The 16,775-nt window shown below is 36.7% G+C and overlaps 1 protein-coding gene across 2 annotated transcripts; it reads right to left on the bottom strand.

The window, feature by feature from the left end:
• Positions 1-2,034: 2,034 nt before the first annotated feature.
• Positions 2,035-15,622, bottom strand: LOC129754476 (serine/threonine-protein kinase tricornered). Of its 2 annotated transcripts, none has more exons than XM_055750576.1 (6): positions 15,260-15,622; positions 14,511-14,988; positions 3,482-4,001; positions 2,781-3,418; positions 2,545-2,708; positions 2,035-2,409 (listed from the first exon to the last, which is right to left on the bottom strand). In XM_055750576.1, exons 3-6 carry the CDS (start codon positions 3,944-3,946, stop codon positions 2,300-2,302), a joined length of 1,377 nt encoding a protein of 458 aa, XP_055606551.1. In that variant the 5' UTR covers positions 3,947-4,001; positions 14,511-14,988; positions 15,260-15,622; the 3' UTR covers positions 2,035-2,299. The 2 variants fall into 2 exon arrangements, with proteins under 2 accessions (XP_055606551.1, XP_055606552.1); XM_055750577.1 differs by having other exon boundaries at positions 15,514-15,589.
• Between the last annotated feature and the right edge of the window lie 1,153 nt (positions 15,623-16,775).

Raw genomic sequence — 16,775 nt, 5'->3', positions numbered from 1 at the left:
TGACCCCAAATCGACTCAGTCTGCGCGTCGAATCATCGGAAGTTCTGAAGATATTCCTTCTTCGGCACAAAAAAAAGCCAATTCCAGATCATACCTATACGAAGTATCGCTTTCGTCGAACCTATGAAAAGGAAGCGATAGCTTTTGGAGTCATTTTTTCTCACATATTTAATGGGTCATCGACAAATCATTATAAACTACATACTTACTGGAATTGTCGCATCGGTAGATAGCCATCCCATCAAGACACGTAATATTTTTTTTTCATTTTTGTTACCTTTGGAACTTCTAGTGAAATAGTTAATTTTCGGCTATCTCTGGATCTACTAGGGAGACTTTCCTGAAACCTTAAAAAGTTTTTTTTTTGGTTTATTAATGACATTTTACCACCTTGGGGCATTCGTGTCTATTAAAAAATTATGAAACATGTATATTAGAGTAGTTTAAGAATTGCTCATACTCGAATAAATATTCTTCTCACTATTTACATTTACATATTTTACGTGGTAAAAATCGCCCAATTTGGGCTGTTTAAGCCGAGTGATGGACAGGATGTCATCTTAAATTCCACAAATCCAGAACCTTTTTATATTTCATTTCCACTTAATGTCTGTATCACTTTATTTTTCAGTTTACAATAGGCTATTAGTGTACGTGTTGGTTTTTTTTCTCTTGTTGTATTGTTTTAGTGTGAATGCATTTTGAGGGAATTTTCGCATCTAGGAGCTGTCTTACCATACCACACAAAGAAGTTTTGAAGGTCCAATATGCCGAAGAAACAAGTTAGTAAACGAATAGGTTTATGGAAATTGCTACCACAGCTACTAGACTCTGCGAATTACAATTGCAATCTTTAAATATTACTCTATTGAACGCATTTTTGTTTTCTTAGTCTACATTTTCTTATTTCGGGACTTACTTGTTACTACAAAAAGTATGTTAATTGGTTTATCAAATTTAATCTTTATCTGTTGGCATACAATGATAAAAACTGAACACGGGTGAAATTCGGCTCCTGTTTGCTACTTTTACAAAGCACTTTTATTCTAAACGATACATTTTAGAGACCGCAAAAGTAAAACATAAATAAATTTCTTTCTCAGATTTTAATCAACAAAGGCTCACATTCTGTTAGCATTATTACGAATCGTTTTGCTCCTAGCAAAAACAAACAAGAAACAAGGATAAACTAAGCCATTCTTGTAAAAGTGCTTTCTTTCTCATTATTTTTAAACAATCGTTTAAACTTTTTTTTTTCGGTATATACAAAACTAAAATCACTAATCGACAAAACAGAGCGAATCATTACATATTGTCTAATAAAAAAAGACGAACCTAAGTCTATTAGAAATAATCAACTAAATATAATAACTCCTACAATAATACTATTCCTTTAGCTTGCTCTTGAAAATCCTATCCCACATGTTGCCAATTTCTAGTCCAGCCAATCCGAATGTTGTCGGGTGATAATGTGTATTTCGCCGTCTCGATGAGTTAGAGATTTCTTCTTTGTTTACACAGCAAAATAGTTTATTTTATTTTCTACGTTATTCCTATCAACGCTAGTTAAACCATTAAGAATCAAAAGGAGAACGGAATTCTGTTAGTAAATTGTGTCACCTTCAATATACGAATACCAAATAGCACAAACGATATTAAAATCCGCAGCTTCTGTGGAAGGGCTTGGCAAACTAATTCTTGGTCTTGTATCACACGCCAAATTTTACAAACGAATATAGAAATAGAATTATCATAAGTCGCTGTGTGAAGGATAGTAGACAGTAAACTTTTTTTTGAAAAAACCTAACTTTAAACGGAAAAAATAGGCATTTACTAAACTGTACCGGAACAAAAAAATTGCTAACATCTTCGCGTTTTCAGCAGTGTATAGCTTTAGGGTATAGCTTACAGGTTCTCAGTGATAAAAATATTTGTGAATATCAACATCTGTTTCGTTTCGATAGAGGATACTGTATTACGGGTTGCCGTTGAGACACCTACACACGTCAATAAGAGGGCGTCAAGCTTGCAACGTTTCGACGGGTTGATAATAGTTCATCTGATTTATTGAGTCATCGAAAACCTCCGGTATTCGGACTATTTCTGCAGGGTTGTCACAATGTTTGCTTATCCTACGATTTTTAACCATATCGGGCAACTGTCACGTCTGACTGTGGCGAAGCGTGAGATTAGATTTTGCAAAGTTTGTTTGGTTGTTGTTAGGTGGTGGATAGATAATTGATAAAATCGAGCGTAGACCGGAAGAATTGTTTGCAGCAACAAATGCGATGTTCTCGTCTTACTTTTTGGTCGGAGTCCCACGCTGCGTAAGGCTCTCGAACCGTCTGAAGGTGTAGTTGATAAAGACCCAATCCTTGAGCACTTCTCCTTCCGGTGTTGGATGGGCAGCTAAAAGACGAATAAAGTTAATAAGAATTCAGTTGTAAGACTCTCAACTCAAAATTGGAATCCAAACTCAGATTCAGAATCATTATCGAGAGGGCATATGGTTGAAAAAAAATGATTGCCCTTTTCAATACTTACGAATTTCGAGGGCAACATCGGGGAAATCGTCGAAGTTGGATGTGTCGTCAATCGAGCGAACCTCAACCGGTATGGCAGCTGGCCGTTCTCGGATATGTTCCCAATCGACACCCCGGAAGAAAGAAACCAGCTTAAGGTCCTCAATGCCACGTTGCGATCCCAACCTACAACCAAAGAAATAATGTTAGGACGTAATCAAAGATTGATGAAGCGCTTGAATAGAATAATTTCCGTACCTTCTTTCCGCTTCACAACAAAACTTGACAATCGTGTCTCGAGCTTCCTCCGAGATGGGTGTTTCCGGTGGGAAAATTAAAGTCTCGCGCCAGTTCATCACCTTCCGATATGTGTCCTGAGGGTTGTCCGAACAGAACGGCGGATAGCCCATCAACATTTCGTACATAATCACACCGAGAGACCACCAGTCACAAGCCGGACCGTACCCTGTCTGCAAAAACACCTCCGGTGCAATGTAATCCGGTGTTCCCACCGTACTGTAGGCCAGAGCCCGTCGATTCCGCTTCCAGCTTTCGGCCCTTCTTTTGGAGTCCATTGGACTGGCACAGGTTCCGATGAAGTCAGATGGTTTGGCCTGGGACAGATCTCGATAGAAGTCGGTTCGGTGCGATTTCTTCAGCCCGGTACAGAGACCGAAATCAGATAATTTCAAATGACCACGGGCATCCAGTAGCAAGTTGTCCGGTTTGATGTCCCGATGGATGAACCCGAGTCGATGTATCGAATCGATAGCCAGCGCCGTTTCCGCTATATAGAACTGTGTACATTCCTCGGATAGGGTATCTTTCTTCATGAGCAACGTCATCATGTCTCCGCCAGGCAGGAATTCCATGATCAAATAAAGATTAACAGAATCCTAAAAAATAAAAACAATAATGTTAAATTACTATAGAAATTTAAAAAAAATAACTCGACCTACCTGAAAACTATAGTACATTTTGACAACCCACTGATGGTCGGCCTCTACAAGCACGTCTCGCTCTGCCCTTACGTGTGCCACCTGCTCCTTCTCCAACATATCCGCCTTCCGTAAAACTTTCATCGCATAAACATGACCGGTGTCCTTTTTCTGTACCAACCGTACTTCCCCAAACGCACCCCTTCCGATGACTTTCAGGGCTTCGAAATCCTCCACCCCTAGTCGGGATCGTTTCAACCGTAGGAATTCGGTCTCCTTTTGGGCGTGCTGCATCCGCTTTTCCTGTCGCTGGGATTCCGAGAGGCCTTCATCTTTGAGCGATGCCTCCAGCTTGGCCTGCCGCTGCTTGCGTTCCCCATGCTGGGCGATCAAATTACTGTAGTAGTTCTCGAGTGTCACCTTTGCCTTGGTCGCTTTGTCCAGCGTGTGGTCACTGAAGCGTATCGTGTTGTCCGTTGCGGTCATGTTTGTTTAGTTTGTTCTAATGTTGCCGCCGTTGGTGAATGCGACTGGAAACAATCTAAAATTCGAAATACGGTTGAGAAAGTGTTTGAATACACGCAGCGAAAAGATTTTTTATTTCAAAGGAAAGTGCCGCAAAAACAAAGGATTTTTTCCTTTGATTTTGAGATAGATAAAAATTCCTTTGATTCAAATGCAATTTCCTTTGTTCCGAAGAATTTTTCTTGTGAAAAATCTTTGAATCAAAATATCAATGCTTTGAAACAAAAAACAGTTCCATTTGATGCAAAGTTGTTCTCGTTTGCTACAATGTAATTTAGACTTAGATTTAAAAGGATTGGTTCATTGAACCATTTCCTTTTATTCCAATTGGAAGAAATATTTTCTGTTGTCAGAAGTTCCTATAAGGAATTTTGAATAATAAAAAGAAAGAATATAGATTTCAAATTCATTTTTATTCACAAAATTAACACTTGCACTAGTTGACTATAATTGAAACATCCGGTCCTAATTTTGGCCTGAGGGCATTCTTTTTGGGCCGCTTAATAGAGCTCCGGAAGCAGCTCCAGTTGCTAGCTTTAGTGGTCATCCAACTGGTGATTGCCGCTGAAGATCGGGCCGAAGATAATCAGACCGCTGGATTTGGGGCGGAATCAGCCGTGGTCCTGTAACAATGCAAGAGTTTATATAAAATCCTAAACATTCACTTTTTGATTAATGGATTAACACAAACTTACCATTCTTCATCCTGAATCCTCCTAAATAGCTATCTCTGATTCACTAGTTTCGATTTTCGAAACAACCGGACAAACTTTATTCGAAATTCGGTTCTTGCACAATCCAAAATATCTTCTAAGTTTAAAATTTTAAATTAAAGAAATTATTCTTTTCTGTTGAAAACAATTTTCTTTGGTTGAAAGAAAATTCACTTTGTTTTAAACGAAATATGCAATTGAACAAATTTCTTTTGAATCAAAGAATTTGTTTAAAATCAAAGTCCAAAATTATTCAGTTCAAAAAATTAATTCTTTCTTTCAAAAATTATTCATTTGAATCAGAACGATAATTCATTGATTCAATGAAAACGGGAGTTTGATTCAAAAAAATGAATGTTTTGAGTCAAAGTCAGTTTTGTTTTGTATCAAAATCCAAGTTTTCTCTGCGTGTATCTAAATTGACGTTCAAAACATATGATCAACATATGAAAAAATTTCAAGTTATGAAAACATAATACAAATCATACTTAACATCTATTAGAGATGAATCACAAACACAACACAATGGATGATCGTAATATTTTATCAGACATCAGATCACCATATAGGGGGAAGTCGTCTATGGCCGGACATCGCCTATGGCCGGACAACATAGATTTTTCGAAAACACAATATCCTTATAATTTTTTAACACCATGAAAATAAAGTAAATAGAAGCCTGATATAGTGTTAGAAATATGATAATCCAATCTGAAAAGGTAAACCAAAGATAGGCATCTAAAGGTTTTGTCTAGTAGTACGGAGAGAATCGCCTAAACTTTGCATTTGTATTGTGGTCAGTTTTTTCGGCTTGTAAAATTTGAACTGCACATGAACGACATCGTTGATTGGTTATCTTCCGATTACAGTAGATGTGAGATAACAAAACGGAAGTTCAAACGAAATATTAGGAACATTAAAAAAAAATGCGATTTGTCTATGACCGGATACCAAATTGTTGTCTAAAGTCTGCTTCATTTAATATTGGAACAAATTATTTTGCTCATTGTGGCGCTCCTAGTGGACGGATTTGGAAACTTTTTTCACCCACGTGTCGGGAAATTCATTACCTTTCACCATGTATTTATGTCATAACACCAAACGATAGCATTTTGTAAACAACCGCCATGGAAGCCGAAAGGAGAGATCAAATTGTGCACAGTTTTCTTGAAAATCCATTGTTGTCGGCATCGAAGCTAGCTAAACAGCTTAAAATGCCCAGAAATACCGTATGGCGTGTTATCAAGCAGTACAAGGAAACATTGACGACGGCTCGGAAGCCGCATTCGAAGCGTCGGAGTGGAACTGTCGACCGGAAACTGCGTGGGAAAGTCATCAAGGCCGTCAAGAGGAATCCCAATCTTTCAGACCGCGATTTGGCCAATAAGTTCCAGGCCGCACACAGTACGGTGCGACGAATTCGCCTCCGGGAAGGAATAAGGTCATTCCGAGCCAGCAAACAGCCAAATCGGACGCTGAAGCAGAACAATGTGGCCAGAATCCGTGCTCGAAAGCCGTACGACCAAGTGCTGACCAAGTTCGACGGACTTATTCTGATGGACGATGAGACCTACGTGAAGGCGGACTTTGGGCAAATCCCAGGTCAAAAATTTTATTTGGCGACGGCTCGGGGGGATGTACCTGCAAAATTTAAGTTCGTGTTTGCGGATAAATTCGCCCGCAAGTACATGATTTGGCAGGGGATATGCAGTTGTGGACAGAAAACCAAAGTCTTTCTCACTGACAAGACAATGACATCAGAAGTCTTCAAAAAAGAGTGCCTACAGAAACGGATTCTGCCGTTTATTCGTGCCCACGACCGTCCAGTAATGTTTTGGCCGGACCTCGCAAGCTGCCATTACAGCAAAACGGTTATGGAATGGTACGCAACGAACGGGGTCAGCGTAATACCGAAGGACCTCAACCCCCCAAACTGCCCCCAGTTCCGGCCGATAGAGAAATACTGGGCAATCACGAAGCGGAGGCTTAAGGCAAAGGGAAAACTTGTTAGGAACATGACTCAAATGAAGAACTGGTGGAATCAAATCGCCAAAACGGTGGACGAAAAGGGTGTGCGCCGCCTAATGTGCCGTATTACGGGAAAAGTACGAGAATTTCTTCGAAACAGCAATGAATAATTTTTTTAATTTTTTTTTATGAAAGAGTAAAGAAAATGCTACATTTGTATGAAAAACAAATTATGAATTCGTTAATAAATGACTGAACTACACGCAATTGTTTGTGTTCCAATATTAAATGAAGCAGACTTTATGACCGGACAAGAAAATATTCAAAACTATAGATGATTTCAACTTGAAACTGTAATTTTTTCATCTCTATAGCACCCTCAAATGGTTAGCAGAAGATAAGGATTCAATAACGAAACTATTTTGGTCCTCTGCGAAACTTTGGATTCTGCTGTCCGGTCATAGACAATTTTTATCTATTTTTTTCGAAACAAATGTTTCATTCAGGTTTGTCCATAAACTTTTATGACTGGCTTCATAGAACGTTCAGTATTGTAAAACCCATACTCACAAGGCCTGTGCAAGTGATGTCAGTCATTTTGCTACGTTTTTGTGCCATTGGTGACAACTTTGGTGAAGTAATTCGTAGTGTCCGGCCTTAGACAACACTTTTTGAAATGAGCGAAAACTAACATGAAATGATTTCTCTTACCACATGAATATGTTGTAAATTAATTTTTTTCTAATATAGTTAAGTGATCATAATATTGGTACTCTTCAAATCAGTAGAGGAACCAATATTTACAAAAATCTATTTTTGAAGTAATTGCTTGAAAATCTTAAGTGTCCGGAAGTGACAACTTCCCCCTACCATCCATTTATGTGATTGTTCAACTTTAAACATTTGTAATAATAATCATAGAAGATTAGCCTGTTTTCCTGTATAACCATTTACCTAAAAAAAATCTAGTATTTATTAAATAAAAAGTGATATTTTGATCGTAGAAAGGCTTTTAGCGATCTGGCGCTGCAGCATCCTGCAACTTTTGTGTAAAGCATGCTAAAGCATCTTCACTACTGCTTTGGAACATCCTATTGACTACATAACAGAGGTACGACTAAGTTGAAACTAGCTGAACCGATTTTTCACGGTCGCCTAACGAGAAGCACCACCGTAGTAGAAGAGAAGACTTTCGAAAGACTTTTTCAGAAGTCAGATCCTACTCAAATTTGCATGTCAACTTCTGCTAGGCAAATAATCAATTTTGGCCTGTAGTGCGAGAGATTTTTTATTCTTCCTTTACTCAGATCACTAACTCATCTTTACACTTTGGTATTTCAATATTTTTTAGGAAAACAAGCATTAATGTTATGCAATCATGATTTTGACCATTTTAAACCGATTTTCAAAAAAACCAGCCTCTTGAAATCTTAGTTTTAAATTGACATTTAAGGTTCATAGAAAATATTTTTTTTTCAATGTCCAGTCCAAAATCATCGATATTTTTTTTCGTTTAAAAAAATGCTTTTTTTTCGTTTTATATATAAATCAGAATATAAACAATACAACATTAAACTAGTCAAACGCAAAAGTAACGTTAACATAATCGATAGCAAACCTATGTGGTTTATTTATAGTTGGGGCCAACCAAAAACTTTAGTAATAGTTTGTTGTATCTAGTAAAACTACATGTAGGAGAAGCGACGTCTAAAACACAGAATTACAAACGATACAAAACCAACTGTCAAAATCGATTCCAATCGATTCGAGCTATCCGAGCTTTCATCGTGGAGCTTTGAGCTTTGTAATTGAAAACTCAAACAAGAAGAGTATTGTGATTGCTGTTTTAGTTAAAGCAAATAATTTTAAATCTCGTCATACGAATTTATGATTATGAGCTTTTTTTTCACTGCTCTGATGGGTCGTGTTCGTAGTTAGAAAACTATGTGTTTGTTATCAAAATTCAAGTCATTCATACCGTTTATCGCTATCAACTGGGCATCAAATTCAATATTGTTTGATGTTTTGTTGGATTTACTGAGCGTTCACTTTAGAGTTTGAACAGAGCTTCTCTTATATGCAGGTTCACTAGGTACTGAAACCTAGTGAACCTACATGTTAGAGAAGAGACGTCTGATTTCTGAAACCAAGGAATATTTAAAGAAGGTAGTGCAAAGGCAGACCTGCTCTAGTATTGCTACATACTGCGACGTCACAATCACGGAAAATCTTTTGATTTACAAGGAAACTTACATTTTTCGTTGATAACTCGAAGGATCTGCTGGAAATTTTCCACTTTGTAAGCCTGTTATTATAGAACGATTCTTGTTCTTCAAAATTGGTACTCAAAAGTTGGATTTTCTAGTGATTTTTCTATAAAAAAGGCTTTTGAAGTTCGAGAAAATGCTGAATTTTCCCAACTCAAATTTGCAAAACTTTAGAATTAGTCCCAAATATGCCATGAAAATGTTCAAATCTGTTCAGTTTTAGCTTCTGATTACAAAAAAGTAATCAAAAAACAAGTATTACTAACGAAACCATAATTTTTCATAGGTATTTTATTAAACTGAGGTAACAGTCATTTATTGATGTTAATTGTTCTACAAAAGTATTGTATATGTTAAACCGGTTGGATAAAAATCATGCCAATCAGTTCAACACTCGAAAATTACCAGCTAGATCTTGTAAAATCTGATTTTTTTTTTCATTTTAGCACGTTTAAGCTTCAAGATGCATCAAAAAATAATACAAGAAAAAGTACATAATGGAATCTTTAAAAGACAAAAAAAAACTGTATAACATATTCAATTGCAGGCTGCCAATTTTCCTTTAACCCTCATCCGCACTAGATTTCGTTACCCTTATCAGACTTAGGAGTGTCAATTTAACGCTCCAAGCTAAAATCGTTATAACTCTTTTCATATCTAACCAATTACAACTAAACTTATATCACTAGAAACCTTGTAATGTCATTAAAATATGTTTAGAACATTATATACAGCTACTAGTTTTCTCGTTATTCAGCAGGAAAGAAAAAAAAATCCGGAAAAACATGCCTCAGAAAAATTACTGCAGCTCATGCATAACATACTCAAAAAATATCTATCTTATGCATATGAAAGCTTGAATTATGGTTTACATAATGAAGTCAAGAAATATTAATTTAAATTTTTTGAATGAAAGAGTCCCAAAAAGTTCAAAAAGTGGTTGATACTTACGGTGTCAGCAGAGGAAATCTGCCGCTCCGTCGGCGAAACCAAAACAGTTTGTTTTGGTTCCGCATGCTTTGAGTCAATTCACAATTGAAACAATAGCCGTGATCAGTGATGTCAACCTTCCAGATTTTGTCTGGATCTTCCAGACTTTTTGGACCAGACATTTTTTTAGGTTTCCAGAATTCCAGACTTTTGGCATTTCTTCCAGACAATTCCAGACTTTTGTGTTTGGACATAAATTGTTCTAAGATTCTATGAAAATTCAATTTTGTCATGGTGTAATATGGCAGGAAACAGGGTGGCCACGCATTCGGGAAATGCGGGAAAAAGACAGGATTTGGAATCCACCGGGAAAAATGCAGGAAAAAGCCGGGCTCGGTGAAAGTCTGTTCAATGAAGTTTGAACGAAAAAGGCGAAACAAGTAAAAATTGATACACAGTTGATCATCAATCTCTTTCCGATTGGCTTCGACCGATTTCTACCAGGTCGAAATGGATCCTGCTACCGTGTTGGATCGGTTTTGACTAGTTTTAATTTGCTTCATTGAACAACGGGAATAACCGTAACGAAATCGTTAATCCAGTATGCTCGTTATACTCACTCGAGAGATGTCGAGTCCTATTAAAACAAAAAAAGGAAAACAATCTGTTATTGAAACTTTTGCAAATCGGAAGCGAGAGGCGGCCGAGGAGGCGAAACAATTGAAGCTTCTATCCGACGCTCATAGAGAGGAAGCATGATGGACGAAAAAATTTGTACTCGGCCAACGGCCAAATACCGAATATTGACCTTTTAAACTATTCGGCCAAACGAATATTCGGTCGAATACTCCAGAGAGTTTTTAATTTTAAAACCAAGAGCGATTATTTCATTTTCCTTATATTTGTTCCATTGTAATACCCCTCATGTTTTGAATCGATCATTTCCAATCAGATAATATTACCGTATGATGTATTACGAGGTCTTTTTCAGGTAGGGGTTTCTATGATATTCAAAATGTCTCAAAGAAAAGGAAAGGACATCAGATGACTTGTCGCTGCTAGGGCGTTGGTTACTAAAGATATTTGGATCCTGTGAAATCTGGATCAAAACATGTCAGAGCAGGTGCTAAGCAATTTGAAATTGCTTATTTGATATTGAATTATTTGAAGGTCGAATTTGAGCAAAATATCTTCAAAATAGTAGTTTCAAAGAACGATGATTTTTAACTTAAAAATACCATACTTTCCATCACACGTTTCTACATGGTCGGGCAATTCAGGACGATTTTTGAAAAAAATATAAAAACAAAGGCAAATCTTAGAAATCTAGGTCTAGGTAGGTGGTTTCAAAAATAAATATTCGGATTTTTGTTTTGTTTCCTGTTTTACAAAACCGGGAATTTCATGTTAACATGCGGGAAAAAGTCGGGAAAAATGCGGGAAATCCAAAATGGATTTCGAGTGGCCACCCTGAGGAAATGATTAGTAGAACCTATGAACTATGAATTCAATAAGGGTTCGAAACCTTGGCAAATGCTTTGAGGATGTATGTTAAATTGAGATTCAGACAGAGCACGTGACTGATTTAGTGACAGAAAAATACTATTGTAACATTGAGATCTGGGGACCAAAAAAAAGGTCGCCACCTTCAAAACTTAGGTTTCCAGACATTTGCAGAAATTTCCAGACATTTTATAAAAATCTTCCAGACTTTTCTGAAAAATAGTTGGCAACCCTGGCCGTGATGATTGATGATGACAGCTGATGATGGTAAACACGGTACAAATGTTTACATCATCACACTGTGAAGCCAAACAACTCAATTTAGGTTCGTGGTAACTCACCAGTGTTGCCAGATATTCTGAGTGGTTAGCTCAGAATATCACACGAAAATGAGAAAACTAATAAATGCGGATATCACTTCAGTGAATAATGTAAATAGCTATCGCTTATGTTATAAGTAGTTATTAGAGGACTGGACGAACAAAACAAATAAAGATTAACTCTTTTCCACCACTGAAACCTGCGTTTTCAACACTAACATTTTGTTGTTTTTAGATTTTTAATACAACGAAAAATGATTTACTACAATTTTTTAAAGTTGACAACTTTACGCGACTTTTTTACGTATTGAAATTTCATCTTTTTTTTTAGTTCAGCGTTAGGTTGCATCCGGATTTTCAGTCCTTTCTCGCCGTTTGAAGCAATTAAAGCTTTATCCGTTGGAAAGGAAATTTAATTTACATTCTAATGAGACGCTGCTGCGAGATTTCACAAAAATATGGAAATTATAAACGTAAAATCATTCCTGAATGTCTAGAACCACAAGCAGAACGCGTCCAGCAGAACGTGTTTGTTTGCTCTTCGAGTCCTACGGTGGGAGGCTAGGTAGAATGTTAAAATTAGAATAAATTTTGTATTCATATTTTTAGTCTTTACAAGCAATCGAATGAAAAGAAGGTTTTTCAGACCAATTTTTTGAACTTTTTGTGACCCTTTCATTAAAATTTCTTGACTTCATTATGTAAACCAGAATTTAAGCTTTCATATGCATATGATGATATTTTTTTGAGTATGTAATGCATGAGCTGCAATAATTTTTTTGAGCCATGTTTTTCGGATTTTTTTCTTTCCCGCTGAATAACTAGAAAACTAGTAGCTTTAGCTGTAAATAATGTTCTAAACATATTTTACTGACATTACAAGGTTTCTATTGATATAACTTTCATATGAAATTCATAATAATTCAAACAACTTAGATAGATTTTACTTTTGGAGTGTCAAATTGACACTCTCAGCCGGAAAAGGTAGTTTTTCTGACCAGGCCTACCAGGGTTCGCCCATAAAAAAGTGAAGATGCAATATTAAAGAACTTTTGAATTCATTTAGGGTCCCCGAAGAAATTTTTGTTTTTTGAAGCTTCTGAAAAAAATTACAAGCATTCAAACTTGCAATAGTGTCAAATTGACACTCTAATGCGGATGAGGGTTAATAGTGTATTGATATAATAGTGTATGGATGTATTGCAAAAATGTTATGATCGAATTTTAAAATTTTTTGTGCGCTGCTCTGCGCGATTTCATTCTTTTTCTAACGCAACTGTATGTAGGTACTTTTTTTAGCTTGGTAAATAAAAAAACAGGATTTTTTCAACAAATTTGTTAAAAAATATATTTATACAGTTTCACATTACTATTTTTGAAATGCTTATTGTTGCCGTGATTTCCTATAATGTTGTTTGCTTTCTCCAAATGTAATTAATTGACAAACTTTCACAAGATTTTCACACAAATAGAACAGTCTAATGTCGTTTTACTTGAAATACACTCTTTGACTTTTGCCCAGCAAGAACACGTTTGTTGTTGATTTGACGCTTAGCAATAGCAGCGTCTCAGCTTAGCAATGGTGATCTTTGTTCTCTTTGCGCTTGGCGCTTATTAACCTGGACTGTGACCGACAATTACTCACCGACTTGACGCGCAGCTGAAGCGAATTTGAAGTCGAACGGCCTATTTTTATGGTAGCTGATCCTACTGTGGCCAAACAACTTGAACAAGCTCTCTGTTGTAAGCAGTTTAAGGTGTTTGGAATACGAACGAAACAAACAGTGGCATTCAAAAGAACGAAAAAGAACGATTGCGATACGGACAGCAAACTAGTGGTTCCCTCACTCTAGTTCTCATATCAAGACGCATATTTGCGTCTATTTGCTTTCTTCAGCTTGTTTCTTCCAAAGCAATCCAACAAACCTACCGGTAGCAAACAAACGCTGATATGGGCTCCATGCCTCATCCATCCATCCATACATGAAACTTCACTTCGCTCGTCAACATTTGAAATTAAAGGTCAAATCACTTACTACCCATCACAGAGACAGCTGAAGTTGGATGATGGCAGCAGCGATGGAACTTTCTGGTTCGAAGCTCTATCGATTGTTTTGAGACCAATCGTAAAGTTGGAACAACCCGATTCGGATAGGACTTTTGCTGTTGATGCAGTAAATTGGGTTTGTCTTCTCACATGTTACTGTTACACTTACAGACACAGTTAAGGTGCGGGGTAATCGCAGCAAAGATACCGAGATTTCTAAATTTTTAACAGATGTACCTTTAGCATGATTTTAGAAACTACTGGAACTAGCTCATCCGCTAAACTTGGTTTTACCCTGAATTTATTAAATCACATTAATTATAAATATCACAGTAAAAAAAAACTGTGCTCTACTGTGAACTTTCTGCTTTCAAGATAAAATAGCTATGCTCCTTTTTTAAGAGCTTATTAATTGCTATCCAAAGTTATTTCTAATCCGCAATCAATCACATTTAACTAAGTCTGTCAGTTATAAGTTCACACTTTTGTTACACAGACTTGTGGAGTATTAAAAAAGGTGCATTCCAGTATTCCTGTTATCTCTGTTTCTAGAGCAACTTTGTGAAATAAGGAGTTTATTTGAATTTTTTTTATGTTTTCCAAAATAATATAACGAAAAGATTCATGCCAAACCAATTCACCAAATAACTATTTGCCATTTATGTTATTTAAGTTATAAAAAAAAATTACAAACAAGGTCAAGGATATTGCAGTGATAAAATATAGGTCAAGGAGTTTAATTTCAAGAAACCTTTGAAAAAGTTGTATCAAACTTACCACCCTTTTAAGTTGCTAGTAGATACGATTGATCCGGATAAGTAGCCTATGCCTTCAACCTTGCAGATCTGCTGTTGGTAGGTTACTTTGGTTGTGTTGTGTGGTGTAAACAATATGCCTTCCACTTTTACTCTTCTTGCGAACCCACTCAATCAAACAAAGCACTCGGGAGAAAAATCTATTCAAGCGTGTAGACCGCTGCGATTCACATGAATCGCTTTTCTCAGATTTCCACTGATTCTGTACAACACCAATCGATCGGGTCGTAGCTTACTGAAATTTACATAGCTTTGAGATTGAACTCACTTGTGGTGACCCAATCTTCTTGTACTTCAGACCTTAGTATAAAATTCACTTCCGGCTGGATTATTTTACTGCAACACAGAAAGTACCATGACGTGATACTTTGATTCGTGAAAACTTTCACATAACTCTTTCACTGCCCCGATGTTATATTGCACAATAGTTTCTCCAATACCTGCGACACACGAAAATGATGTCAACAAAATACAATTTTCGCTTTCCGCACTTCCCCCGACATGTATTTTCACACAATCCTCGCCACCCTCTCTCTTGGATTCAAGTATACCAAATTATGTGGAGCTGACCGAGTGTGGCCTGTTTTCTTTATATAATCAAATTTTGAACCTGGAAACAGCACCAGGCCACCATTTCTTTGTTTAAAAATGCGATTTTCTTCCTCCTTGGGGGACGAACCTTGGGATTACAGTTCGAGATCAACCACTTACGGATTCTCAATTTTTCACCCACGGTAACGGGATTTTCACACGATGGCCTCCCCCAGCAGAAACGAAGAAAAAATAGTTTTTCCTGGTACTCCACACGGAATAGATGTGATGGCTTTCCCCTCCCGCTTGGCTCACAACTACCCCCACAGAAATCGAGTATGTTACTCGATCGATTAGCACTGATTTTCACCGTTTCGCGTAAATAATTATTGAAACCGTAATCCGCCAGATTTGATCTATCCAGAAACAGTTACCGAGAAAGGAAACTATCTATTTTCCGGACGCAAAAACCTCACGAAAACGACGACGACGACTTTCGATAGGAGCAAAGTGTTGGACGTCTGCGTATTTTTCCTTCTTCTGTCTGGCGATTTCGTTTTCTTTTTCAGGCCCGCCTGCAGCGCTGCTGACGTATTGGCGGACAGCACGAGAACTGCAAGCGTATGAAAAGGCTTTTTTACACTGAAAGAAAAAAATAACTACAACTCGAAGGAACATCCATAATTTAAAAATTTTTAAAGCATCGCCAAATTTACAATTTTTTTAACCACACTTGCACCTCTTCACAATTCTGCTGGCTTTCACATCGGAAAAATTTTGCCATATGATTTTGTAAAAAAAATACAAATCCTTTTCCTAAATTCTATATACAAATTTATTGGTCCGATAAGTTGATTTCAAAGTTTATTGTCTATAATCCAAGGAATATTCAAAGCTGGGGGAGGAAGACTGAAATTCGCTGTATCGTTTTCGGTATCGTTTTTTTACTGTTTGGCAAAAAGCCAGTAATTGTTGAAAAGATTTGTAATCGTTCAAATTTCAACTTTAGATGATCAGTTTCGTGTAGCGAGTCATGTAACTCAGTTGTTAAGGTGCTAAATTTAAGTCCTCTGAATTAATTGCTGCAGATTCAAAAGTAAACATTGAAATCGAATTCAACAGCTAGATTATTCAATACCAGTCTGTCAACTCTGTCGTAAATATAAACTTTGAACTATATAAAAATGTTATTCGGACCATGGGAACTACCCATAATGTTATTCAAGCTGTTTTCAGAACAATCATTAATCAAACAATTTTTATTTATCAGCTTCAAAAACTTTAACGAAATTTGAGCGACTCAATACGCCTTTTCATGCAAGAATTTGCCAGAGCAAAACAAAACCTAATTAAATCATTGTATTATGCAAAACAAGTGCTTTTCAGCATCAAACATTTTTTATTGAAATTCACTTAATAAGAAAGTAAATTTTTGAACCTTCGCACTGGTCGGTAGATTGATGAGAAAAATTTGACGTCTGAAAGATTTTTTTCTTTTTTTATTCAGTCTTCCTCCCCCAGATTCAAAGAAGGTAGTGCCAGCGTTGCCAGATTGAAAACCGCTTAAGTCCGTAGATTTCACGAAAATCGAAAAATGTACTGTTTTCGGCTAAATAAAACTTGATGACCTTTTTTTTTTTGGTCGTCAGGTAGAATTTTCATTTATCCGCAGAATCCCTTGAATTTATTCGATAAT

Source organism: Uranotaenia lowii, chromosome 3, assembly GCF_029784155.1.
Source record: "Uranotaenia lowii strain MFRU-FL chromosome 3, ASM2978415v1, whole genome shotgun sequence".
Taxonomy (NCBI): Eukaryota; Metazoa; Arthropoda; class Insecta; order Diptera; family Culicidae; genus Uranotaenia; species Uranotaenia lowii.
The sequence above is the reverse complement of the archived record's forward strand: the minus strand, read 5'-3'. Positions and strand labels throughout refer to the sequence as shown.